Consider the following 26,084-nt stretch of genomic DNA (forward strand, 5'->3'; position numbering starts at 1 on the left):
GCATTTCAGTTGGCCTTCCCTGTCAGCAGGCACTGGTCCATCAAAGGGGTTCTGCAGCTCTTCTGTAGTCACTGCCTGGGAAAGAACAACCCTGAAGCTGTGCTTAAGGTTACAAGTCTGTCAAATGCTGTGTTTTGTATTAAAGCACTTGACTGCTGCTTTCATATGATGAAAGCCTTGGGAGGAGTGTTTGGCATGAGCTTACTTGTTTCAGATTGCCAGCTGTAGGATAGCTTTGGATTTTGAAACTGAAATGTCAATCAGGACAAAACTGGGCTTTACTTCAGACTTTACTAGGATAGCTACCATATTCACTGGGAGAGAGGAAGGAGGGCATTCAGGTATCACTGCTGACATTAAAAAATTCTTACTTGGATACAATTCCTCTTTCTAATGGAGGAAGACAGGATAGTGCTCAGACTGCCTTGGGTTGCTGGGCTGGGTCCTGTGCTGCTTTCAAACTGGCCTGTCTAGAAGGGATATCTAGCATTGGTAAGAGGTTTCTATAGAATTCTGTTTATGTTGCAAAAGTAAAAAGAGGAAGTAGAGCCAGCAAAAAAAGTATGTGGATGACCCAGCTGGAGTCATCTATGTTTAGAAAAAACATGTGGATTTAAGACATGCTGATGGAGGACAGGCATAAGACTGACAAATTCAAACAAATTGGTGAAATCCTGGTGTACCACTTGATCTTCTCTCTGGTCTTCAAATCCCACACATTCTGCCAGAAATAAAAGGCACCCTTCTCTTTACAGATTTTCAAAACTAGCCTGTCACTTGAAAGGAAGAAACAACTGGCTTGGATCAGCTTTACCAAAAGGAAGCTATGGAGCTGTGCAGCTCTGATGTCAGCTAAGGGCCCTGTTCCTCCTATCCCTTATATCTGCTCTGGCCTTCATTGCAACATCAGGGCATCTGTGGCTCTAAGGGCTGAGCTGAGAACAGGCAGAACTCACTGCTGGACTCAGGTTCAGTTGTTGCCCAACAGAAGAAACAAGTGGACAGGAATTCAAATTTCAGCAAATTAACCCTGTTGAGAGGTGTTTGCTGAGCATGTTTTGGTTCCAGCCCATGCCAGCCCTGGGGCTCAGGAGCCAGCAGCAGCTCTGCCCAAGGTTTCCATGAAAACAGGCCATGCAGTGGTGTGCTGTCCTGTGTGCCCACAGGCTGGCCTGCACAGTGGGCCCTTGTGTCACTGCAAAAACAGGGAGTGTGAGGGAGATTTACCATGACACTGTAAATGGACAGCTCAGCTGAAACCACTTTACAAGTTTATACTTCTCTGTTACTTTCTTCTAAGAACAAACCCACTTCAACTAACAGGAAAACCCTCTTCTTTGCAATCTAACTAATCTGCTCTGCTAAAACCTGAATTGTATACAAAGCAGAAAATGTGCTTCTAAAGGTTAGTTCCTTATTCTTTTCCTCCCCTTCTCACATGTGCAGGCTTGCTGGAGGTAAAGTAGGATTGCAACCTCCAATTGTGGGATGGAGATCTATTTAGGAGGGCACAAAGGTACTATTCAGACCACTGAACACTGTGGTTTTCTAGAACCAGTAACCAAGCACACTGGAGGAGAGCTCCTTTGCTTCAAGTTTACTGTTTCATTATCTCTAGCAAGACTAAGCAGCAGATTCTGTGATTCAGCGCAACTCTGCTGAGGTCTCAACAGAAACGCTTTTAACTCCCCACATATTTAAGCCACAGCTACTTTGATTAAGACTTGAGAAATCTTTATTGTCTTGCGAGGCTTGTCTTCACAGCTATATGGGTTTAACAGTTTGGTTAAACTGATGCAATTTTGTGTTGACACACTGGGGTGATGCTCTGTTTGAATCAGATGTCTCTCTTTAGATGAGTCTTGAGCGTCCACACACAGGATGCCTGAAGAAATAAGCAAAGAGCATGCCCTATGCACTAAACTCCTATTAGTAATATATTTAACCCTCCTACATAAATATGGGTCACTAGATTCAACACTAAATGTAACCATAGAGGTATACAAATCTACCTTTCTTCCCCTAAGAATACATAGGAAATTACCTTGGGAAATGCATTAAAGTTTTGAATGGTAAGTTTTACAGCACTTTGTCACAGCATTTTGCAAGGACATGGCTAAAAGTGCAGATGTGTCTAAATATGCTGATAGCCTTTGATATAGTGCACAAAGCAATGAGCTGTCAGTACCTACTCAAGGTTGGTCACCGGCCTAGAGAAGAGAGATGACAATAGAAGCAGCTGATTTAATCTGGGAATCCCCAAGTCTCCTAAAGGAGGAGGAGGAGCCTGTTCAAAGAGCTTGCCTCCTGAATACATCAGGGATATGAGATCTGCAGGTAAAATAGGTGAACACTCTATAAGCACAGATAATTTTAGGGATCAACTGATTTCTTTTACAGAGCACCCTGCAATAGATCCTACTTGCTCAAGTGAATAGTTCTACGGGGAAAAATAATTTCTCCCTTGTTTATTACAGAAACAGAAAAGTGACTGAGAGGTGTTGTCTCTTTAGCAGCCCAGGTAATTTTCAATCATCATGACATACATAATGTTTTTGTTAGTGTCTCCTCTTTCTTACACAAGAGGTCAGTTAAACATGTAAATGGAAAGTGCTGACCCTTACCCACACTCATAAACACAAAACTTGTCAAGGTGTGTTTTCTTAAATGGAGCATTGCTGTGTGGTTGTAGCAAAAGCACACTTTTTGTAAGAGAGAACCTTATGTTGGACTGACAACTCAATTGATGACTGAACCTCCCATTGAGATCTGACAGGAGGAAGCACTAATTCAGTTTTTAAAATAAAACCCCTCACACCCCTAATTCTAATCTAACTGGTTAGATTATGTTTCTTGGGAGAGGCTGTGAAGAATTTGTACTATTTTACTGTCTGTAATATTGTACACTGTTGTTCTAGCATTTTAGAATCACGTTTTCTTAGCAATCTTTTGTCCCTATATTTAAATGCTAAGGTACCTAATATTTATGTTGTGAAATACTGCTGTGCTGAGAAGCAGCTACAGTCCAGCTTTTTTTGCTATGGCCAGTTTTATCTGAAGGAGAAGGTTCCATAGCAGGAGAAACCTTCTGCTCCTGAAGACATGAGAAACATAAATACAGCAGAGCATCACTTCAGTCAGCCAGGATCTGCTTGCATATATTGCAGGGTAGTGTCCGTCGGTCCTGCCATGAATGAATGGGGTTGCTATGTCTCCCTAGCAGTGATCCCTCACTTACCAACTGACTGTATCCTCAACAGCAAATACAGAAACCTGTCTTCTGCAGCAAAGGTGTGTTGAGAGTCAGCTACTGCAGCACTTGCCTTATTTTTATTATTTTTATTATCATTTTTGATTTCTAAAACTGTAGCTTGATGGAGAAGAAATTTCACACTTAGCAGTTTTCCTTGGTTATTTTTTGGCAAACAGAAAATAAACCAAGGAACTTATGTTTTCCTTAATGCCTGCATCAAAAGAGGCTTCTCAGAGTACTCAGGAACCTTCCAAGTGGATAACATTGCTAGTTAGGGTAATATGCTCTCTAGATAAACTGTGTTATCAGTTGCTGAATTTCCATCAGTGATGTATCCAACCTCCTTTCTAGACTAAGAAGAGAAATACTATACTGCTTTCACAATCTTTTCACCTTAGCTGAAATGTCCAAATGTGATATTGACCATGAAAAAGAGGACTTGCAATGTAACAGTTGTTTTCTTTCCCCTCTGTGAAATGGAGAACATTTTTTTCCAGTCCCCTTTAGCTTGGTGCTTTTACCTGTGAACACACAGTGCATATGAGACCCTGCCAGACTGTCAGCTTTGGTAATGGCAGAAGAAAGAAGTGTGAAAGAGAAAACAAATGCTACTGCAGGTTAGTGTGAAAGGAAGAGCACAATATTCTTGTAACCTGTGAAATAGAAGATGCCAGACATATGCTCTGCAATCCTTGCAGGCAATTTTATCTGTACATGCCATCTTATGCTTTCTGAAGAGTATTAATGTTCATACATGAGGTCTTAGCCATAATTGTTGTCTTTATAATAATTATTTTAACAGCTGTTGCAAAGTGTTCCTCTACTGTCTCCATTTTCCATGTATGCACCAGTCACTTACCTCACAATGAATTCCCTTTTGAATGAGGCTTTAATCAGGCACATGTTCATATTCTCTAAGATTCCCACAAGACAGAACCTTGGACACTGTCAGTTCAAAGTCTCCTATGGAAAGCATCAGTGAAAGACTGGAAAATGCTCAATCCAAATGGAGGATGTTTGTTTTCCAGAGCATGTAATTCTTCAGGGCAGCTTTGCTTTCAGCTTCCTGGTACGCACTGTCTGGAAAAGCTCTGTGTGTCTTGCACAGCCATTGCCTGGTTGGGAGCAGAGCAAGGGGCAATGAGCTGTGTGCTGGCCCTTCTTTTGTGCTAAAGCGGGATTTGCTCCATCTGTTTATGGGTCCAGTGTTTTGAAATAAATAATGGTAGGTGGTTGTTATGTCTGTAGAGATGTTTCATATCTGTTATTAACAGTGATCAGTGTGTCATGACACAGTGATCTTTTAGGAGGAAGAGGAATTCAGGATAAAAGAATTAACTGCCATAGTGTCATAGTGTCAGAGCACAAGAAACTATTTTCCTGCACATCCAATATATTGCTTAGACCCAAAGCCATATGTGTGCTTTAAAAATTTGCCTTTGCTTGTCATTTCTGAGTGCAATATCACATGCAAAGAGACAAAGAAATCTTTGTCGAATGAGAATGGGGCTGAACAGCTGGGTCCCACTGCACCAGCAGTGAAAATCTCTGGAGTGCTGTATTTTGTTACTGAGTCTGTGTTAGGTTCAAGCCACAGCAAGGATGCCTTTTACTTCCAGAAATAAAAACACACTGGATATGACTTGAGGAATAGACATGACTCACCCTTGGAGAGCAGACACTTATGGGGTGCAATGTAGACCCTCTCTGATTTTTAGTCCCCAGTGAGAGCTTAAGACAGGAAATAAATGTAAATGTGGCAGTTCTGCTTCAGGGTATGTGTGAGCACTCAAATGTGTCTCTCTCATACCAAATGCTGCATTCTGAAAATTGTCTATTATGCAGGCAGGGGAATTCCGAATGGCAATTTCCTTTCTCTGAAATAAGAGAGCAAGGGAAAAAAAAGGTACGTTCCTGTAAGGGAGAAAACATCTTAGTGGCAACCTTGTCATCTCTGCAGGATTTCTTACTGAATCTGTTTCTTCCTAGCAGAACGCTGCTGAAATTGAGATAGTTTTTCACAGTCTCTCCAGCAGTGACTACAGTTTTTGCCTGCTAGAAGATCCATGAGGGAAGATGCATGTCCATCTCATGCAATAAGTTGCTTGGGAAAAAATTAGATGTTTATGAACTTCTGTGCCTTTCCAAGCCACAGCCCCGAGGAACAGAAACAAGTAATCACTCCTGCACTCCCTCATGTTGGCCAGGGGAACAACACACCTAAGCCTACACTGCACAAGTCAGAAGATACTTTCTTACAGTGTCTTGAAATGTACTTTAAGACAAAAGCGCAAATGTTCACTCTGCTTTGCATGTCTCATCACTTCCATCACCTCATCCATTATTTCAGCCTGTGATACTTGAGAAACTTGTGGTACCCTAAAACTGGAAGAAGCAGCAATGGGAGTGAGTATTGTTGCAAGTTATTGCAATGAAACATAATGTGCTGAATTTGTAATTTGAAGCACGTCAAATTAGTACATCTCTCTAATATTCCTCCTCTCCTCTGCCCTTTCTTGATGTAATGGGCATTTATTGGATTTTGGTAAAATCCAACAGTGTGGCATTCCACATCCTGTTGAAAAGACACTGGTGAGCAGCACCAGGGTTATGACATCACTGTGTTTCCCTGCCCATTTCTGTCATTTCAAGTGCCACAACATCCAGGTCAGAGTGCTGAATCTCACCTGTGGTTACCTCTTCACTCCTTGGACGCAATGCATATGTTTGTTTGTTTGTTTATATATACATATAATCTCCTTTTCCCCATCAAAATACAGTCCAAAATTTCAGCTGTATATTTTTATTGTTTGAAATTCCTGCAACCTTCTAAATATTTTCCCTCACCAGGGAAACACTTCCTGAGGTGAAACCCTTCTTTCAATAAACACTCCACGAAGTGTTATGATCCCTCAGTGTATCTTTGCTTTCTCACCTGGCAGAGATGCTGTTTAATGCCCTTGCCCCAGAGTGCTGCTGATGTGACCTGACAGAACTCCCATTATCAGGCAGGTGTGTCTGTCTCTCCAATTACTGCTGCTGTGGTGCACTAATGGGTCATTTGGCAGTACAGATCCAGTCAGGTGTTGGCACAGGACAACTTTACTGCAGGATTAGCCAGAATCAGAATTGTGTCAGAACCTGGCACAGAGTGCCATGGCACGTGTCCCTGTACCTGTCACATGGTGTCCTGCTCCCTGTGAGTGCACCTATGGGATGTTGGCCTGGGTGCCTTGGATAGCTTGGAAGAAATACCAGTTACCAACCTTGGCCACCACCTGGGAAAGAGTCTTGGGAGAGCCACCATGCCAGTGTCAAGGTGTCATTTGCAGCCTGGCATTAACCAACCGCTAACATGGTGGAAAACACAACTAGCCATTTTCATATCTTTGCTTTCTGTCAATGCTCAGCCCTGCACTCTTTACTGGTAGGAAAGTCAATGCTCTCCTTTGCTTGGGGTTCTGGCCCTTCCCAGAACTTATGCTACACTGGGAGGCACTGAAGGATCTGACACTTCAGCAAGTAAACATTCCTCTTACAGTCGACAGACCTCTGTGTTTGAAATCTTTCACTGCTAAGCATTGAATTTGTAAGAAAAAGCCACAAAGGAAGTTTCTGTTAAGATCCAAGGGGCATCCCTTAGGACCCCCTATGAGGACCCACCAATTAATGTAATTTTTTTGGATCAAGGACAATAGATGAGGCAGATGGTGAGTATTCCCAGATGCAGTTCAGTTTCTCTCAGCTCTAGATTTACTATTTCTTAGTATGTAATTCTTTTCTCCCTGTCATTTGCTTTTCTTCCCTCTGTACAAACACGAGGAGGGAGGTGCAGGTCCAGCTGTTTTGCTGACTGTGCAGTCAGCTTGGAGAGACCTATCCTTTGGTATTTTACCAGTCACCTCTCAGTGAAGCAATGAACTAGACCTCCAAAAAACAGAACTGCAGAAAAAAAAATAAACAGAGCCTCACCCCCACAGCCTTTGTAGTAGGTAGGGTAAGAAAACAATACCTAACTGTGGGGTGATAGCCCTAAAAACTTCTTGATGACTTAAGGAAAAGGCCTCAGCCCCTCAGAACTACTGTCAGAGGACAAGGAAACCCCAGTGGCTTTCCAGAAGTGCTAAAGCCTGACTGGTAGGACTAACAAAGGGTGGAGTGCTGTGGAAATGGCAGGCCTTCCTTTGCCACATCTTCTGGGAAGACAGGGAGCCAACGCTCAGGCTGTGTCACCTGTCTGTCACCCCCAAACCAATTACTGACTAGAGACACTCAATCTACCTAAGGAAAAAAGCGTGAAAGAGATTGAACAAGAGCAAAAATCGGGGAGAGAAGTCCATCACCACTGTGTTGTACCCAGCGAGCTGCCGTGTCCTCCCAGCGCTTCGGACAACGCAGGGCTGACAAAACACGTGGTCTCTACCCCTTACACTTTGTATCTTCACTTTACACTCTTACAACGCCTGTTGCTCGATACATTCTATCTTAGGGCTTATACTGTGCCTAGAACCTTATACCTTATGAAGTACCTTATACCCTTACCCTGGGTAGCCAGGCGGACAGCCCCCGTTCCCAGCAGACATCCCCCGTTCCCAGCAGACATCCCACATTCCCGGTGGACACCCGACATTCCCAGAGGACACTCCGAGTTCCCGTTCCCTGCCGGCGGTCCCGGCCTGCCCCGCGCGGCGGAAGCCGGAAGCGCGGGGGCGGAAGCGGCGCTCAGCTGGCGGGGGGTGTCGCAGGTGAAGCTGGGAGGCGCGGAGCCATCTTGGTGCCCGCTCCGGGCAGCGCCGGGACCCGCCACGAACCGCCGGGGCCGCGCCGGGCTCGGGGGCGTCCAGCGGGGCCGGCCGGCCATGGGCGCATAGGGACAGCGCGGCGCCACCGCCACCGGAGCGGCGACAGGCCGCCCCCGCCCCGCCTGCCGGGACAGCGCCGGGCACTCCCCGCGGCCGCCGCCCGCGCCCCCGTGAGGCCGGAGCCGCCGCCTGCCCGAGCCGCGACGGGGCCGAGCCGGGGCCGAGCCGCCGGAGGTCGCGCCGCCCCCCCCGCGCTGCCCCGAATCCCCCGAGCCGAGGGAAGCTGCGCCCCGGGCCCGGCGCGGCCCCGCCGGAGCGGCAGCAGCGACACACGCACGGCAGCCCCGGCCCTGGGACCCGCACGGCAGCGAGCCCGGCCCCGCTCAGCCCCGGCCCTGGGACCCGCACGGCAGCGAGCCCGGCCCCGCTCAGCCCCGGCCCTGGGACCCGCACGGCAGCGAGCCCGGCCCCGCTCAGCCCCGGCCCTGGGACCCGCACGGCAGCGAGCCCGGCCCGGTTCGGCCCCGCACAGCCCCGGCGCGGCCCCTCCGTGCCCCCGTCCCGCACCGACCGACCGGCCCCTCCGCCTCAAGCACATTCTGTGGACATAAGCATTTTTTAACTTTTTAAAGAACTTTTTCCACCTCCACCCCCTGGGATTTTTACGAGCTTCCCCATAGTGATTTCCTGCTTCCCCCACCTCAGACAGCGCCTCAGACTTTGTTTTTCCTGGTACAGTAATATGGGGATCGAATCAAAATCGAGATTTTAAATATTGCAGGAGCCCTCAAGTCCATTCACCTGTTAAAAGTCAGCCGTGCTGTTTCTGTGTTTCTTTTCACCCCACGTCGCCCGTCGGATGTGATGGAACTCATGTTCGCAGAGTGGGAGGACGGGGAGAGGTTTTCATTTGAAGACTCCGATCGCTTTGAGGAAGACTCTCTTTGTTCCTTCATCTCAGAGGCGGAGAGCCTTTGCCAGAACTGGAGAGGATGGAGGAAGCAATCGGCGGGACCCAATTCTCCCACTGTCAAAATGAAAGGTGAGGTCACCCGGTTTCATTGGGGTGTTCTTTGGACTCGTGGAAGTTGGGCACGGGGCGGGGGTCAGTGAGGAGATCGGAAGGAGGAATGGCAAAGCAGCAAAGAGAAGTCACGTGTAGGATCATTGTCAGGACAATTTTTGACCAAAGATTGAAACTGAAGGTTTACCGGAGATCTTAGGACAGAGCTGTCCTGTGGGTGAGTTTTCACCTGCGTGCGCTCTGTAGCGTTGTGATGCTGCTCTGCTGAGCAGCTCCGCGCTATTGCTCCTGGAAATCCGAAAACACTTCTCTGTAAACAAACTACAGGCTTGGCTGGGAATAACTGGGCGCAGGTACCCGCACGCTGTGATTGATACACACCAGGGTTTCATAGAGGGGTTTTTAACTGCCATAAAACCGTTCGTGTAAAGCCATGTAAGCTGTCATTGTACACAGCAATACATTTTCCTTGTCTGATTATTGACATTTCACGATTTTCTAGTAAATTAGCTCTTTATTTTGCATCAGTAGAACAAGAGGGCCTTAAAACTGTCACAAAGAAGTTCATAGTAACTTTTTTTTCATAGCAGACAGGAAAACAAGTAACACTAGCAGTTAAAATTTGCTAGCTCTTTGCCTGATTTTTTTTCTTTTTAGTGAAACTTAATGTCTCTTGTTATCCCACTGCATTGTGACCCTCTAATTCAGGTACTGTTTACATCAAGCAGAACCAGAGCTAGCAGAAATTACACAATCTTTTTCTACTCTTCCTTCCATCTCCTTCGATTTTTTCAGTCCAATGTCAGTATTTTCCTGTTACTGCTGACCTTTGTGACCATTACCTGCCTAAGTGGAACTGCAGAACTCCATTAATATTGCCCTTCCATGAACAGAGAATGCAATTGATACTGAATTGTGCTGAAATCTGGCCATGGTATGCTGCGAGCAAATGTCCAGGTGTCCCTGGTTTAGTGCCAGAGGGTACACTGTGCATTAACCACAGGCTTTCCAGAGCAGCTTAAGTTTTAAAATTTTAATAAATTTGAGTTCCAGGTGTGTAACTGCTGGTGCCTCCTGTCTAGTCAGGCTTAGAGTGGGTGGTAAGGTGAAAACTGAAACAAACCGACCTAACTCAAAACAAGGGAAAGAAAATTGCTGAGTACATGTCAGGTTGGATAGCACTCTTGGAGCCTGCTGCTGGGGTGCAGTGGTGTCTAGTATGGAACATCCTGCTGGGGTAAAGAAGGGGAGTTGTGTTTGTGTGTTTTCAAAGCTGTGAATGCAGAGATGTGGAAATACACACTGGGCATGGGGCAAAGTGTATCTGCTTCATGTTTTGCCCTAAGACTTGTTGCACAAATTAACTTGCTGGAAAGGAGCTGAAATGTTGAAAACATAGTGGTGTGGAAATTACCATTTCTTGTTTGGCAGAGGTGTTTGAAATTGGTTTGCTTGGATCTACAAGCCAGACTGATGTTTGCAAAGGTGATTGTTTTTGTTTGACTTGAAGATGCTTTTAGCCAACTTTTCTCAGTGTGGGATTGCACATTCTTCTGAGTCTTGGCCTAGTTCCTTTAGTTCTCTGGACTGAATTACAAGCAAGCAGCAGTTGCTCTCTGCTGTCATCCACTCGTTGAGTTACCATGAAAAGGCACTTAAGTAGGTTTTGCATATTTGCAATCCTCAGTCTCTCTTCTGACATGTGAAACTGTAGCTAGAGTTGTTGTGATAATTGTAATTATTTACATGATATTGAGATGTTGCTTTTCTGGATTCTGCAAACCAGCATGGAGCAAGGCTTGTATTGCTTGTGCATAATTCTTATATTTTAAGTTTTATCTGTAGAGAGATTTAATTCCTTTATATGAGAGTTTTACTTTAAAAAGAGGGACATTTTGAAAGGATACTGTTGCCTGCTTCAAGTCCTTGCTGGCAATTCCCAAGCTGTGGTCAGAGTTATTTTGAGAAGTATGTGAACATGGATGTGCTGCCTAAATAATTATTTATCCACTCTACAAAGTCACATGTGATATGACCAATATGGACACTCGTAGGGACTTTACTGTACACAGCGTGTTGCCAGCGAGTTTGGGCTGGTGTGGGATCAGAACTCCTGTACCAATTTTGTTGTTTTTAATACCTCTTCTTGACACTGTTTTTTAGTCAGGAGATACAGTTTGTATTGAGAACTTGCTGGATCCTGGGGTTGTCAGGTGTAGTGAGTCATTTCAAGTGTGATAATTCTGAATTGAGCTATGTGATTTTACTTCCACATTTTGCCATTTTACCCTGCCCTGTTGCCTATGCAAACAAAAAATGAGGTTCTTCTGTGTTAAGTGCTAAGAGAAAACAAGACTAACTGTATTCTATTAGTCTTTCCCCCCAGTTTGGAGCTCAGCCTGTGTTTTGGTTTGGAATCAGCCAGACAAGTTATGTAATGGAAAGGATTTTTAGCTTTTTCAATTGTTTTTGGTTTGTCCTTGTGAGCATCCAGTTCTTCATTAATTAGTTCAAATAGAATCCCTCTGAGACTGATGGAAGTGCTGTTGGCTGGGGAGTCCTCTGAAACAAACAAACTGCTCACACACACACCAGTTACGGCTTTCTTACCTTTTGCAAATTTTATTTTCTTCTTGGGTATTATGATTATGATTATTATGCTTACTGTAAACATTGCAGTAAGGCCTGGGGTAGCTTCAGACTCTTGGTCTTTTAAGAGAAGAATGTTGGTGACATCCAAAGTGTGTCTGCTCCTTGAGCCCAGTGAGGCTGGAAATGAAGGCTCTGGTCACTGCTGTTTTGTTACTGCCTATTACTGTGTATTATGAAGTACACCTGATTTGTTTTCTGCTTTATTTGTGCCTCTGCTATTAAGAAGGAGATTATGGAGTCAGCTCACACTTCTGGGAGGTATAGGTGTAATATGTCATGTTTGTTGGGTTATTTAGTTTAATACAACACATGACAAATCTGCTTTAGCTCAGATGTATCTGTTATAGTATATCCAAACCCACTAGTAACATTAAAAAGCCAGAACAGTAACTGTTGAGCAAAAGTGTTATATAGCTCCCCAGTGAGTTTCTTTATAGAAACAACAGAATTCTAAAAATATAAATGTTGGTGAGAAGAATATGACAAGTGGTTATGAAATAAGCAGAGATCAGGTGTCCACAGAATAAAGGCTTTGCGGCTAGTATTAGAGAGGTTTCTCTGTATTTTCTCACCCTGGTAAATGAATTTCACCTGCTTTTGTACTCTCATCTGCAGCTGATCATGGTGTTGACTTGCTATGGAACAGAAGTAAAACTTCAAGTTGAGTAAGAGACTTACTATGCTGCAGTTCAAGGTGTAAAGGGCAGATTAGTTCATTGTTGCTGAAGACACTGTGGAGATACTCCAGGGGCAGTGGTTTGTCGAGGCTGACGGGTGTAATTAAATACACTGTTTCAGAGCTGGGATGCAGATTTCAGAAGCTGTCTAGAAGGTTTTGCTAAATGAAAGGGTGGTTTCACAGTGCATTAATACCTCTCCTGTTTGAGAGAAGGACAAATTGAATGAGTCTTACTTGTTTGTATCTTCATTTGCATTTTCCTGTGCCTTTCTGAGGTAACTGAGTGTGTGTACCCCTCTATTCAGAAATGGGTGCTGGAGAAACTCCATAAAGAAGCTACCAGGAAAAGATACTTCTTCAAGGCTGAGATTTTAAATTACCAACCCAGTTTTAACTCCCATGTTGGTCTTCTGGCCTTTTCCGTTAGTTAAGCTTCCCTTCCCCTCCTAAAATGTCTGGAGCATTCTTTGCCTATTTTAAAGTCTTTCCTTTCTACAAGGAAATGTCTCATTTTCTCCTGTCTCATCATTCTACTCATCTTTCTTTCTTCCTTCTGTAGGTTTTTCTTTTTGTGTTTTTCTCCTTCCTTTCACCTTGCAGAGATCTCTGTGCTGCTGAATGACCAGAGATCTCAGTCTGTGTTTACCCTTCAGGCTCACTGAACCTGCAGGGGTTATTCTTCTCAGTGGCATGTTGACCTCTGGGGAAGCAAGGATAAGGATTCAGGTTTGATCCTAGACTCTGGATTGTGCTCTCCTCCCTTTGTTTCCTATCCCTTTCTTTAACTCCTCTACATTTTTTCTCCCTCACCTGTTCTTCATTACTAAAAAATGTTTAATTTTTATCTTTATTTTTTACCTGTAGCTACCTAGGTCTGAAAACAAAGTGAAGACAAAACCTCTCAGGATTTCTCTCAAGCCACACTTAGTTTGACATGTGTGGTTATCTGGACAAATGTAATTCTGCAATAAAATGCAAATGTATTTTGATTACTGAGTATTTTACTCAGCACATGTTAAAACACTTTTTTCTTTTCAGGCTTAAGTGTTTTTTTTTCATGCTTGGAAGTACTGCTTATGTCACTTTTTTGAGTGCTAGTGCCAGAAGTTATTTCGTTAAATTAATGTTTGAGTATCTATATGATCAGGAGCTGTGAGCAGGAGGAGGAGGGGACTAATTTTGTGTCAGCCCCAACAAAGCTCCTTGTGTTTTGAGCTGTGCGCCTTTGGGTGCCTGGGGTCACCTGTCAGCGAAGCAGTGGGGACTGAAAACAAAAATTCCTGCAGCTTCTGGAGTGTTGCTGATAAAGGCCAGGAGTCCAGATGGTTTTTTTCTGATAGATTACAAAACATGTAGGGGAAGATGAAATTTCTGCCCTGATGAAGGCCCTGGAAGATTGAAAATAAGAGCTTAGCTGCTCTCAAGATGCATCTTCATTTCTAGGCAGATTACTCAATTTGAGAACCTGCATTTTCTGGGTCTACTTTTTGCTCATATTCTAAAACATGGGTGAATTTTTGTGACTCTTCACTTGACCATTAGAGATATTTTTTCTTGAATTGCTGAGTTCAGAAAGTGATAGGAAGTTTCAAGAAGCCACAGAGCCTTGTTAATAGGTGGAAGTGTCCTCCTGGCTTTATCTTGTGCTGCTCTTGCTCTGGGTTGGTGTTGCTTCAGTTATAATACAGTGACATGATCTGTATGTTTGAAGCATTTAAAGCAGCAGTGCATGGGGTCAGCTAAGCTGCTTATCCTTCTCAAGGACAGGGAGTTGGTTTTGCTGTCCAGTTATGAACAGAAACTGTGTTTTATGGACATTTTCAGAAGATGGAGTGACTTTGCTTCAGTCTTTTGATGTTGGAGAGATCTCAGAAGATACTCATTTGCCTAACTAAATCCATGAAATGGACTGCAGTTAAGCATTGCCCCACAGCTTTTGATATTATTTTTGTGCATGGAAAATAATATAGATGCTTGTAACTAATCCCTGCTCTGTGGACATTCTGCTGTGAGCAAAGCTGCCTGCTTGCTTCATACATTCCTTTGTACCCAGGTTTGTTTCCCTTGTGTTGTTCTCTGTGTAGGTGAGGTGAGGAAAATGGAGGGGAATTTTATTTCTTGTAGGATATTACCAAATTATCAGGTGACTGCTTTGCTTTGAGTGAGAGGAGATGGCGTTGGTGTGGGGTGAGAGCCTGGGGCGGGCTCAGGGAGTGCCAGCGTGGGCAGGCGGTGTCCGGCTGGGCGGGACGGCTGAGCTGCACTCTCGAACTGCGGGCAGAGAACCTGGCACTGAAGGGCGTTGGTGAGGGAGCTCTGTAACCTCCCATAGCCATGGACCTGCAGACCTTCCACTGGGGGAGAGTCTTACAAAACCAGAGACAAAGAGGAGCCAGGTAGGATTTTTTTCAAAAGCATTTAGATACCCAACTTCTTTTGACTTGTGTTTATGAAATAGAAATTTAAACCTCTAATGATTTCCCGCTGGTAATGTTAAAGAGTTAATATCTTCTTTTAGTTCCTGACAGATTTTTATTTACTTTTTTTTCACTCCAGAAGTGAGAATGCCTCATCTTTTATCTGTTCTGTTCAGACAATAACTTTCCCATAAGCCCCAACAAAAGTGACCTCGTGTCCTGCCGATACACTCAGTAAGGCAGCTCGTCACTGTTTGCTGGTGCATTTGTTTGGAGGCCAAGTGGCACTGCTCTGGGATTTATTTAGACACATGAAGAAAGCTGGTTAAAGATTAATTTTGCATGTAATACTGAAAGATGATTACTAATGGTACAGGGCAGCACATTAACAAGTAGAGTTTGCATGTTGTTTTGTATGAGTTCCTTTCATGTCTAAAAGCATATCAGTACTTCTTGATAGAGATTGATTCTGAGCTGTGATGCAGTCAGACCTTTTGACTTGTGTTTATGTTCTATCATCTGCAGTCAGAAGAATGTCTGGTCCTTGTTGGTCTTTGTAGCTTTTTTTTTTTGTCATAGGCCACTGGAGACAACTTTGAATTCTGAGCTTTTAAAGCACCTTCATGAGGCAGGACTGGGACTAATGGTGGTGCTGAGCCTGCAGTCAGGGAGCAGGGGCTGTTGGGTGTCCGTGCTGTGAATGTGCAGGCCTGGTTGTGCTCTCTGAGTGGGGCGAGGAGGAGCAGTGCGGAGGAAATGACTGGCCTGAAGCTGATCTGCTGCATCAGCTGTGGAGTTGTTCTGAGTGCAAGCTGCCCAGTTTGTCAGGAAACCTTGGCCAGCACTGGCATGAATACAGTTTTTGGTAGCACTGTCTGTCTTGCTTTACAAAAGTCTGCTGTTCATTTTAGGATTTCCAACAGCTGTCGGTGGCTTGCCCAGGCTTCTCTTTTTATGAGACAAATTATTTTTTTAGGGAGGGAAATGGAAGGATGTTTGGATTAAGAATTTTCTTGTCTGAATTTCCAGAGGAGGTTGTCAAGTTGAGAATGCTGCTTTGCCTGCCTGATGCTGGTACCACAGTTTTGGGATCTCAGTCATGTTAGAGTAGGTGAGAGTTGAGGGGAAAAGTGCTTACTGACATTTTGCTCTTTAGATGCAGGATTTATGAAGAGACAAATAGAACTACTGGCATGCCATGGGATACTCCAGTTACTCCAGTTGCATCAGCACGACCCTGTGCAGATTTTCAGTTGTTACATAGGAGAAGCAATAAAGTCTAGTGGAAAATACACCTTTCTGATCTGGATTTGATTTGTGTTTGAAGAGGTTCTTACATTCGCTACAATGGATGTTTTCTGTGGGTACATTGTACACATCTGCAATGAAATCTACGTGAACCATGAGGCAGAATGTAGGGGTGTAGGATCTTAGGACTCAGAAGTTTTTAATGATGGAGGAATGTGCTGGTGTTTCTGTCCTGGCACTTGGCCTTATTGAACTTTATCCCATTGGAATCAGCCCATCTCTCAAGTCTATCCAGATCCCACTGCAGAGCCCTCCTGCCTTCCAGCAGGTCGACACTCTCTCCCAGCTTGGTGTCATCAGCAAATTTGCTGATGGTGGACTCAATCCCCTCATCTAAATCATCAATAAAGATGTTAAACAGGACTGGACCCAATACAGACCCCTGGGGAACACCACTGGTGACTGGCCGCCAGCTGGATGCAGCTCCGTTCACCAGCACTCTCTGGGCCCGACCCTCCAGCCAGCTCTTAATCCAGGAGAGGGTACATTTGTCCAGGCCATGGGCTACCAGCTTTTCCAGGAGTATATTATGGGAGACAGTGTCAAAGGCCTTGCTGAAGTCCAGATAGACCACATCCACTGCCTTTCTATTATAGTAGAGTGGTGTAGCTATAATGCTTTAAGGACATAAAGAATGCAAGTTTTGTGAGGAAAGAAGGGAAATGTGTTCTTCAGACAGCTGATCCTTGGAGTGCAGAGAAAGTTTTCACATGTGCAGCTTTTTTTTGTCTATGATTACAAAGCAGGTGTACCTGCTTGGCAATTAAAATTTACAGGGGCACACTCAAACTCTCTAGTTGTGGTTGGTAGTGGTGAAAGGAGCTCTAACATGATGGGGTGGTTGTTTTTCTACCAGCATTCATGCTCATCGAAAGAAAGAATTCCTTCTGAATTTTTGCCTCCTGAAGTGTTGCTGCTGACACAGGAAATTGCAGATGAAATTGGGAGGACTAGAAACAAGCACCTGCTCCAAGAAGGTATTGAGAAGTTTGCCTCCATCTTCACATACTTTCTAGCCTCCTGCCACAGGGAGCTGTTTCTTGCATAATTTTCTGAACAGTCCTGTCGTTTTCTTCTGGCATAGGTCTGTTCAGCAGTATGGGCACCTCAAATTTCCCCTGGTAATGCCAGTACCACATTATTGGGTTAAAATGTAATTTCACCCTGTTGCCTGAATTGTGACTACAGTTAACAGCATTGCTGCTTGCTGTTGCTGCAGTCCCATTATGGCAAATACTGATATTTTGTGGGATGAAAGAATGTTTCTGAATCATTTTGTGGAAGTCTCCAAACAAAGTTGTGTTTGAATTGTCTGACAGAGTGATCTGGGTAGCTGTTCTGGCAGTCAGAGGACATGGAATGGCTCCCCATGTGTCTCAGGTTCTTACCTGGTGTGGCACAGGAGTGTGAGGTCTGATTCTCAAGGGAGAAATCTCATTTGGAGACAGTGCAGGAAGAAAGAGGAATATTTTCACCACCAATCAGTAGAAATTCAGATCAGGATGTTGCTGCATGTGTTAGTATGTGCTATGCAGGCTGACATAAGAACCCCCTCACTCACCTGGGTCGGCTTGCTTGTTTCAACATTGTTTTAGCTTCAAAAGGAGGGCCCTGGAAACTACAACATCTCAAAGAAAGCCTTTCTGAAGTTTGATTAAGACCATTTTATGCAGCAGTGGAAGGTTTTGCTACTGGCTGAAGGGTTTTGCTATCAGGAAGAAATAATTAATTACTCTAGGAAAAGTTAGGACATGGCTGTGGAATTTTTGTCATACTCTTTACTAATTTAGGTTCTTAGAGGGTTGGAACTCTTGGATCTTACACACACATCATGCATCTTCCAAGTTTTAGTTCTCTGGTCGGTTATTGCTTAGCATTATAAAACCTCACCACATTTTATTTTTAGAGCTTTTTTATGCCATGTGAAATCTTGTGGAAGTGTCACCAGGAGCTGGCATGAGATGGAGCACTTGAAGATGTAACTTAAAATATCTAACTTGAAAAATAGTAACATGAAGATAAAATAGTTTTTAAGTCAGTGTAATATTTAAACAGCTGGAGTTGTGCTGAGGATGTGGGATCTTTCATCTGTTATGTGCTCAGGTTCTTTAAAAAACCCTGTTTTGGGGTGCAGTTCCTGTACTTGATTTTGACATGATGGTGATGCCATTTCTGCACAGGTGAACTGTCAGCTGGTTTTTGTTTGTGGGTTTTTTTTTACCTCTGTGTAGAGTGAATGTAGAAAATCATTGCCTAATGGGTTTGTGAGAAATGTTTTGGGTTTTTTTAATAAGTCAGATGACCAGAAGGAAACTGCAAACCTTAACAGGTTTAAAATTACTGACACTTTTAAAAACCCCACCCGCTCATCCCCTCTAACTCCACAATATACTGTATTCTGCAATTCTTCAGGCCTTGTGTGCAAATAAAAAATGAGTGTTGTTTTTTCTGATACTTTGATGTATGGTAAGGTTTGCCTTACAGAAGGAACTAATTCTTGCTTCCTAAAATAGCTCAATCTTGAAGGCCGAAGTTATGATATCAGGAGATATGGGTATGCAGTCAGCCAAAAAATGTCCTTCTGTCACTGTGCAGGGAAATCCAAATCCAGCAACAAAGAGATAGTGTGAGCCATGAAATATTTTGACTCACATGTGTGAGCTGGTTGTGCCGTAGCGTTTAGCAGTGTTCAGAAATTGAATTCAGATGAAATTTGACTGTGCTGCAGGTGATGGAGATGGGGGGTGAATTGGACACCCTCCTGTGATAAAACAACCCATTTACAATGGATTGAAAAACCCCAGGCAGTTCTTAAAATGTTGTGATGGTGGAAACAGAATTTGTGTAATAATAGCGGCTGCAGTTTGTCAGCTAAGTGTGAGGTTTCCAGTTCTGGACTGTAATCTGCCCATCTGGGATGTGTATTTTTAATGGTTTGTGGCTATGAATCTCATCACTCTTACCCAGTAAATGCTAATGAAAAAATTATGTTGCTTATTTGTCTTCTCATCTGTTTTGTACATAAAAATGTCATTCTGTGGCTTAGGGCTGATGGAGGCCTCCCCCACATTCTCCTTTGCTTTCAGCGTGGTCTTGTATTTCTGTATTTGTTACTCTTTGACATTATTTTCAGTGTCATTTCACTGCTGCAAAATGTTTTTGTGATCAGATAGAGTTGTGTAATTCTAGTTGAGGAAGTAAGAGGTATAAGAATGTTTTGTAAACACAGATCTCACTAGGGGTTTAGTACTGTTAGGAAGCTTATGGGGTAGTAGCAGTGGAGGAAGAGGAAGAAAACATCAAACAAGAGAAGAATATCTGTTCCTAAATTAAAAAAACCAAACCCACAAGATTTTTGTTTGGGAGTTCTGCACTATTGACAGGCAATAAGAAGGTAATGTGCAAATTTAACAAGTGCATTACATGGACAAAAAAAAGAAATAATCCTGATAGCTCTTTTTTTTTCTTTTTTTCTGTGAAAGAATCAATGTGGTAACGATTCAAACTTTGTCCTCTGCTAATTTGTTGATAATTTAGTTCTCTGCAGGGCTATGTTTTCAGCTATTAATTGCATGTGTGCATATAAATATTTCTATTCTTGCATGGTGAGAATTATCATCCTGCAATAGAAAGCCACATTTTTAGAGATTTTCTTGTGGTTACCTGCATGAAATACTTGGGGATTGCATTACAGTGCCCTGTCCTTGTTGGTTTAGTGGCACATGCTTGTTCTGAGTATGTGGATGTGTTAAAAATACAGAAACATCAGGAGAAAACAAAACCAAAGGAGCCCTCAAGTGAGAATGTTCCCTTCAGTCTGTTTTCTTAGCAAGCCTGATTAGCAGTCCAGCAGCAGCATTTGGGGCATCCTGTCTCCAACCCTTGATCCCTCCTCTTGTCGAACCCTCTTGGTTTGTTACAACATGTGAAAAACTCAGCAGGTGAGTTCCACCAAAGGTTTTTCTGCTCTCCATTTGTTGCAGCTAGCTTTGTGGGTGCTGAGGTGTTTTGCAGGGAATTGGTTTGCAGTGGGCAGTAACTGAGAAACAAATAGCTGGAACTCTATTGAACCTGTACAGCAAGAATTCCAGTGTAAAGGAATTGCTTATCTTCTTAAGATGGACACTCTCAAATAGTTGGGGCATCAGGAACCTGTATCTTCCCATCACTTTCCTTAATCTGTAAAAGAAAAATAAAGTTCTGCTTTTTAGCAATATTGTGGTTTGCTTGGTTTTCTTTACAAGGAACATTGTGGTTTTTTTCCTCTTTGTATAAAATGGCACGGGATTAGTAATCTGAAGCAGGAGAATTGAAGACAGCTGGGAGTCAGTATTGGAATATTGCAGCGTGTCTTCAGCTTTTCAGGTGCTTCATTCTGAATGTGGTCAGGCTGGACTTCAGCTGGGTGCAGCTGTCAGGTTCTGATGTTGCAGGGCCTTGGTTCTGTCTTGGGGTCTTTGCTCCTCAGCTGACCAGTTGGGTTTATTCTCCTGTCCAGTATTTGGGGCAAGAAGGTTCATTCTCAGTGGCTGTTCTGTACTTGGCATGTCTGCTGGGCAGCTGTGAGAGCCCCCAGCGGCTCGAGCTGAGCTGAAGCAATCTGGGATGTGTTCACTTTGAACACCGCTGAGACCAGCTGTGTGACTTGAGAAGGTACTCTGCAGCTGAGAAGGTGAGGATCTTTTGAAGGGAAATAATTCCTGATTGTAAGAATCAGAATACAGGCTTGAAAGAGAGAGCATCTTGAAGTGATGTTTTCTGTATTATCAAATGCACTTCATTAGGTAGGTTTCTCTTGGCAAACGTTGAGGTAATCTTTCTTTTGCTACGTGGCTTGGCTTCAGAGCTGCTCCAGCAGTTCATCTGGGAGCCTGTACAATGGAATCTTCTCAGTTTAGTTACGCTCTTTTATCCCAAATCTTCCTTCCCCCAACTTTTACCCATTTTGGCATGAATGTTTAAAGGTAAGTACTTGTATTGTTTTAAGTGCTTGTATGTTAGCGCTCTCTCTTTTGTACATTTAAAATTATATTAGCTATTTGAGTTGCTCTTTTAGTGTTGAGTAGTTTCCTTCATGAGCTGGTGGTTGTCTTTCAGTGTTTCATATGTTCCGAGTAAAGTCTCCACAGGTTCCAAGTCTTACAGGCACAGAGTAGCTGCAGAATCTCCTCCAGTCAGGTGGAGAACTTTGCCTTTACCTTTCTGCAAACAGCTGTTCTGTTTGTGACTGCATAACGAAGCTTATACTTTAATGTGCTTAGTCGGATTTACTTCCAAGGTTGTAATTCCAATGCTGTTCAAGGATGCTCTTAGTATTCCATAATTTCTATGTATTGTGTACCAGTGCGTTATAGAGTTGCTGTATTTTTTATTAATGATGCCTGAAATTTGGGAAATTGTATGGCAGGTATTTGCTACACATCTCTCAAGTCTGTTCTTGAAAGCCACAGACCAGCCAGTGGACACAAATGTCCTCTTGGTGCTTCCAGAGCTGCAGGGGTGTCAGTTCAGCACTTCCAAAAGTGTTCCCTTTCTGTTGACTGTGTAAGGCTGGGATCCCCCCGGGCAACATGTTTGTGATGGAAACCCAGCTGGTGGTGGTGTCTGTGACACATGGAATCACTTCTGCTCTTAATGACTCTGTGAAGACCCTCTGATGCTCTGAGTCATAATTTCGATAAGGGTCCCCTCTTGGCTGCACAGAGGATACCACCTTTGAAACTTAGAGCAATTATCTTCTTAATTTTAGCATTTAATCACATGCCAAATTAGCTGCTTTGAATTTGCTCACCCTTACAGTATGATTGAAAAATTATTTTCTACTTCTCAGTTATTTTCAACTTTTTTTTTGGATATCTCTTTTTCCTTACAGTAAATTCAGGATTTTAGAAAGCTACATGGCCTTGTAGGTAAGATTGTTGCTTTTTGGGTTGTTTTTCTTCCTGCCAGGCTTTAGTACTTTCACCTTATTCTGAAGATGTCTAAGTTGTGTGCTCTGAATGTCTGACTGTGGGTGGTGATGGGCCAGATAATTGGCCACCTGATTTCTGATTACTACTGACACAGCACAGCTGATGAATCAGTTAATGAGTTCGATGCAAACTAGCCTGTTCCTTAGTTCTCTGTGTAAAACTGTTAAAATCAAGCTGGCTGACTTGTGCTGGAGCAGGAGAGGAGGGCTCATGATGTCTTCCCTCTTGGAAGAAATGTTTCCTCAGGAGTGGTAATTTCTGTAACACTTGCCAAAGTATTTTTCTTCAGCCAGTTTAATTTATTTTGAAAGAGTGTAATGGAGAGCTTGGAGGGTGATCACAATATTCATCCTGCTGGTGGTAGGGCAGGTACTACTCTGCTAGTACCTTTGAGACTCAGTTTGTATGTGTGTCCTAGTCCATCACAACAGGAAAGTAAAATACTTTTAAGATTAAGGTGTATTGATAGAATAATAAGCAGAATGTGTTTTTCTTTGCTGTTTTTTTGTCAACTCTGTCTTTAGCATTTCTAATCTAACCTGCATACCCAGCACCAGATCCTTGTAAAAGGGAATACCATCTAGGCTGCAGGCTTGCAGCTCTTAGAAGAATATTCGGGTGTTTTGCTTGGTACTATCTTTTTTGAGTCTTGTACCTTGTAGAGGTCATTTAGATGTTTTCTCTTTTCTAGTATTGTGTAATGAAAGACGAATTAAGTACCTCTGTATGAGAAGTGAAGTTGAAATCATGAGAAGTACCTCTCCTTTCATTGCTCAGAATAATTTCAAGAATGAAAGTACCTCAATTTGGACTTTCTGTGGTATCTACTGCTGTAGCAGCAGAAATTATTTTGTATTTAACTATGTTTTAGTAATTAAAACCAGTGCTTTTTTAGTAATGAATTAAAAGTAGTGTTTTAAGTGACTTGATGAAAGCTTTACATCCCTTCTGATTGTCAGAAGTGGAAATGAGATTACTTTTCTGCCAAAATCTTGTTTATTTCCTAGCTCTAGAGAAAGGGGTGCTCCATTTTTCCATTTTCGTTCATTTTACAGTGTGTTTCTCTCACATTTGTGAATGGGATTATAGCACTGTAAACCAGAGACTGGGTCTATAACAGAGTAAAAGTCACTGGTGATGGAGAAACAACCCTGACACTAAAAGACTGACTCTGTCTGGGAGAAGGGAGTGCTGCCTAATGAATCTAATTTCTCTGTAATAAAAATGTCATAAATGTGGATGTTTGAAGACTGTTTTCTTTCCATATTTATGTAACCCTTCCATTTGAGAAGTCTAGTCAGTACTGGGGAGATGTTGGCTGCTTTGCTGTGTGCGTGCACGTTCAGAGCCCTCTTATCCGATCTCTCTCCCATCTGTTGGGACTGGAGGGTGTCTCTGGACAGAGGGTGAGAAAGTGCTTACTGACATCAGGGCTTAAGTTTTCCTTTGATACCTTGCCTGAAGGCCAGTGGGGACAGAAAGCTGAGGGCCAGATTGGTTTACATTCTGGCTTCCAGTGGTGTTTTAGAAGCTGGTTAGGGAGGTGAAGAGACATAACATCGAACATCTGAAACTGAATGAATTAGACTCTTGGAACAGGGTTTGGAAGAGGGGAATGGAGGGAACGGAGGCTGCTGTAGTGATGGATCAGGAAGTGATCTCAGTAAAGCAGTGAGGTACTTGCAGATAAGACAAGTCTGGCATTTTGTGTAACTGTGATCTAGGTCAGAACAAAGCAGAAACATAAGGCTCCCATAGCCTGATGATAAGAAATCTTCATCTGGACTTAACATAAGAAGTGGAGTTAGTTTGGCAGAAAGGTGGTGATTAAATGTATTCCTATAAAGCTCTTGGTGCCTCCAGTTAAGATCCTCATGGGCTCAATTACAGTCTGCACTGCAATAACATGTGAATTCCCAATTGCTTCTGTGAAGAACCTGAAATATAGAGACAGGTATTATATAAAAGGTGGTGGTGGTGAAGGGAGTAAACCAACAAATACTAATTGAAATAAAAAACTTGTAAATAGTTGAATACTGAATGTCAACAAAAAAGTCAGTACTAAAATTTTCTGGATAACCTTTCCATTACTACTTGTGCATATACACTGTAACAGTTCTTTGTGTAATCTGCAGTTCACAGGGTGTGGCCACCACATTCTAACAGAAATGTGTGAAAAATACTTGCTTGCCTTGAGTCTTGTTAAATGCTATCAGTTTTGTCAGGAGACAAAGTTCAAGTCTGCTGGGCTAATGAAGCTCTTTTGGCTAAGGACTTCGTTTTTAGGACTGTGTGCCCATGCCCTAAGGGCCTGAAAACAAAGATAAAGTTGAGAGGCAGTTCTTCAGAAGATTTTTGTGCTGCCTTTTACTGTCAAAAATGGTCTTGAACTTGGTGAGACAAAAGAGGAAGAGCTCCCTGCTCCTGTCTCTTTAGACTGTCACAAGTTTTGTTCTCTGAATGGCTAATTGCATTTTGTTTCTTGTCTTGCTAGATGGGCTGGTGATCCCATTGGTGGAACTGTCTGCAAAACAAGTTGCATTTCACATTCCATTCGAGGTAGTGGAGAAAGTTTATCCTCCAGTGCCTGAGCAACTGCAACTTCGAATCGCCTTCTGGAGTTTCCCAGAAAATGAGGAAGATATCAGGTAATGAATAATGTTTCTCTTTCATTGACGCCTAAGAAAAGGCTCTGTTCACTAGAGGAGGATTGTTGTCTGTTTGATGTCCTGTATATCTGGTGCTTCTGCAGTTCCCATGTGCCTTTTGTAATCCATGGATACATTACTGCGATGGGGGTTTTACTTTGGGGTTGGCTGCCCTGCATGTGTCCCAGGAGAGCATGTGCATGTCCAGGTTCTGTACGGGAATGACAGCAGAATAAACGCACCCTTTAATTTGCCTGATGATAACTGCTTTGTGGAGTTCTGTCCTTATGTTAGTCTTACACAGTGATCTTTCCAGTTTGCATCTGTTGCTGGAGTCAGAGCTTTAACTGGGCTCAGAAATTGCTGGGGAGGGCTGGCTGTACAAACCTTTCCTTGGTGTAATTAGGAGAACCTAATTTGCTAAGAACCAGAATTTGCTAAGTGCGTCTGTAATCAGTGCATACAGTCACATGACTATATTTATTATGTTTCCACATTAATTGTCTGAGTACAAAGTCAAAAAAAAATCTGTCATTTTAGACCTTTTTCCAAGCTTTGCTTAAGCCTTTATGCTATAGGAGGCCTACCCATGTGACTGCATTCAGAGTTTTGTTGCAAAGTAGTGATGTTGCACTCTTTTAGAAAGAATCCTCCTGAAATTTCTTGGATCCATTTGTCTAAGGTTCTGGTGTCAGATGGGGGAGATAATGTCAGAACTGTTGAATTAAGAACATGTGTGAGGGAATAGAGCAAGCCAGCTGGTTGTGTATGCCTGTTATTCTGATGAGCACAGGTGTCAAAAAAACCTCAGTGAGCATGCAGGTAATTATTCTAGAAGGAGTTTTTACTGGGGTGTGCTAACATTAGACCTTGAAATATACTCTATGTAAAAGCTTAGTCTTAGGCTATGAATGAATTTGTATTTCAGAGCCTTAGGTTGTAATTCCTAAAAATACCAGTGGCTATGCACAAACCCAGTTACAAAGAGACTGGTGATCTTTGTGGTTGAATTGTAGTGTAGAAATGGCAGAAGAGAGCTGGACTTCGTATTAAAGATAGTAAGGATTTTTGCAAAGCCCTGTCAGCAAAGGCGGTAACACTGTGGTGTCTCTCAAAACCAGCCCCACCTTGACGCGTTGTGTTTCTCCCTGGCAGATTGTACTCGTGTTTGGCCAATGGCAGCGCAGACGAGTTCCAGCGAGGGGAGCAGCTGTTCCGGGTGAGGGCTGTCAAAGACCCTCTCCAGATAGGTAAGGACATGGCAGCTCTGCATCTCTAGATACTTCAAATTCCCAAAATCCTATCTGCAATGGGATAGCAGTGCTAAGG

At 43.2% G+C, this 26,084-nt stretch overlaps 1 protein-coding gene and 1 long non-coding RNA gene across 4 annotated transcripts in view; one reads left to right on the forward strand and one right to left on the reverse strand.

The window, feature by feature from the left end:
• Positions 1-1,694: 1,694 nt before the first annotated feature.
• LOC139675974 (uncharacterized) lies at positions 1,695-7,907 on the reverse strand. Of its 2 annotated transcripts, none has more exons than XR_011698573.1 (3): positions 7,796-7,907; positions 4,113-4,216; positions 1,695-1,885 (listed from the first exon to the last, which is right to left on the reverse strand). It is a non-coding gene; the product is annotated as an uncharacterized lncRNA (long non-coding RNA). The 2 variants fall into 2 exon arrangements; XR_011698574.1 differs by having other exon boundaries at positions 4,113-4,368.
• Positions 7,908-8,554: 647 nt separating this feature from the next.
• ZSWIM8 (zinc finger SWIM-type containing 8) overlaps positions 8,555-26,084 on the forward strand; it is a 54,873-nt gene continuing 37,343 nt past the window's right edge. The window contains exons 1-3 of one of the 2 annotated variants that reach the window (XM_071564231.1): positions 8,555-9,097; positions 24,602-24,755; positions 25,911-26,005. In XM_071564231.1, the coding sequence (XP_071420332.1) occupies positions 8,920-9,097; positions 24,602-24,755; positions 25,911-26,005 (427 nt within the window). In that variant the 5' untranslated portion in view covers positions 8,555-8,919. The remainder of the gene's footprint in view (positions 9,098-24,601; positions 24,756-25,910; positions 26,006-26,084) is intronic. The other variant, XM_071564230.1, reaches the window with a different exon arrangement.

Source organism: Pithys albifrons, chromosome 9 (assembly GCF_047495875.1).
Source record: "Pithys albifrons albifrons isolate INPA30051 chromosome 9, PitAlb_v1, whole genome shotgun sequence".
In the NCBI taxonomy this organism is placed as follows: domain Eukaryota; kingdom Metazoa; phylum Chordata; class Aves; order Passeriformes; family Thamnophilidae; genus Pithys; species Pithys albifrons.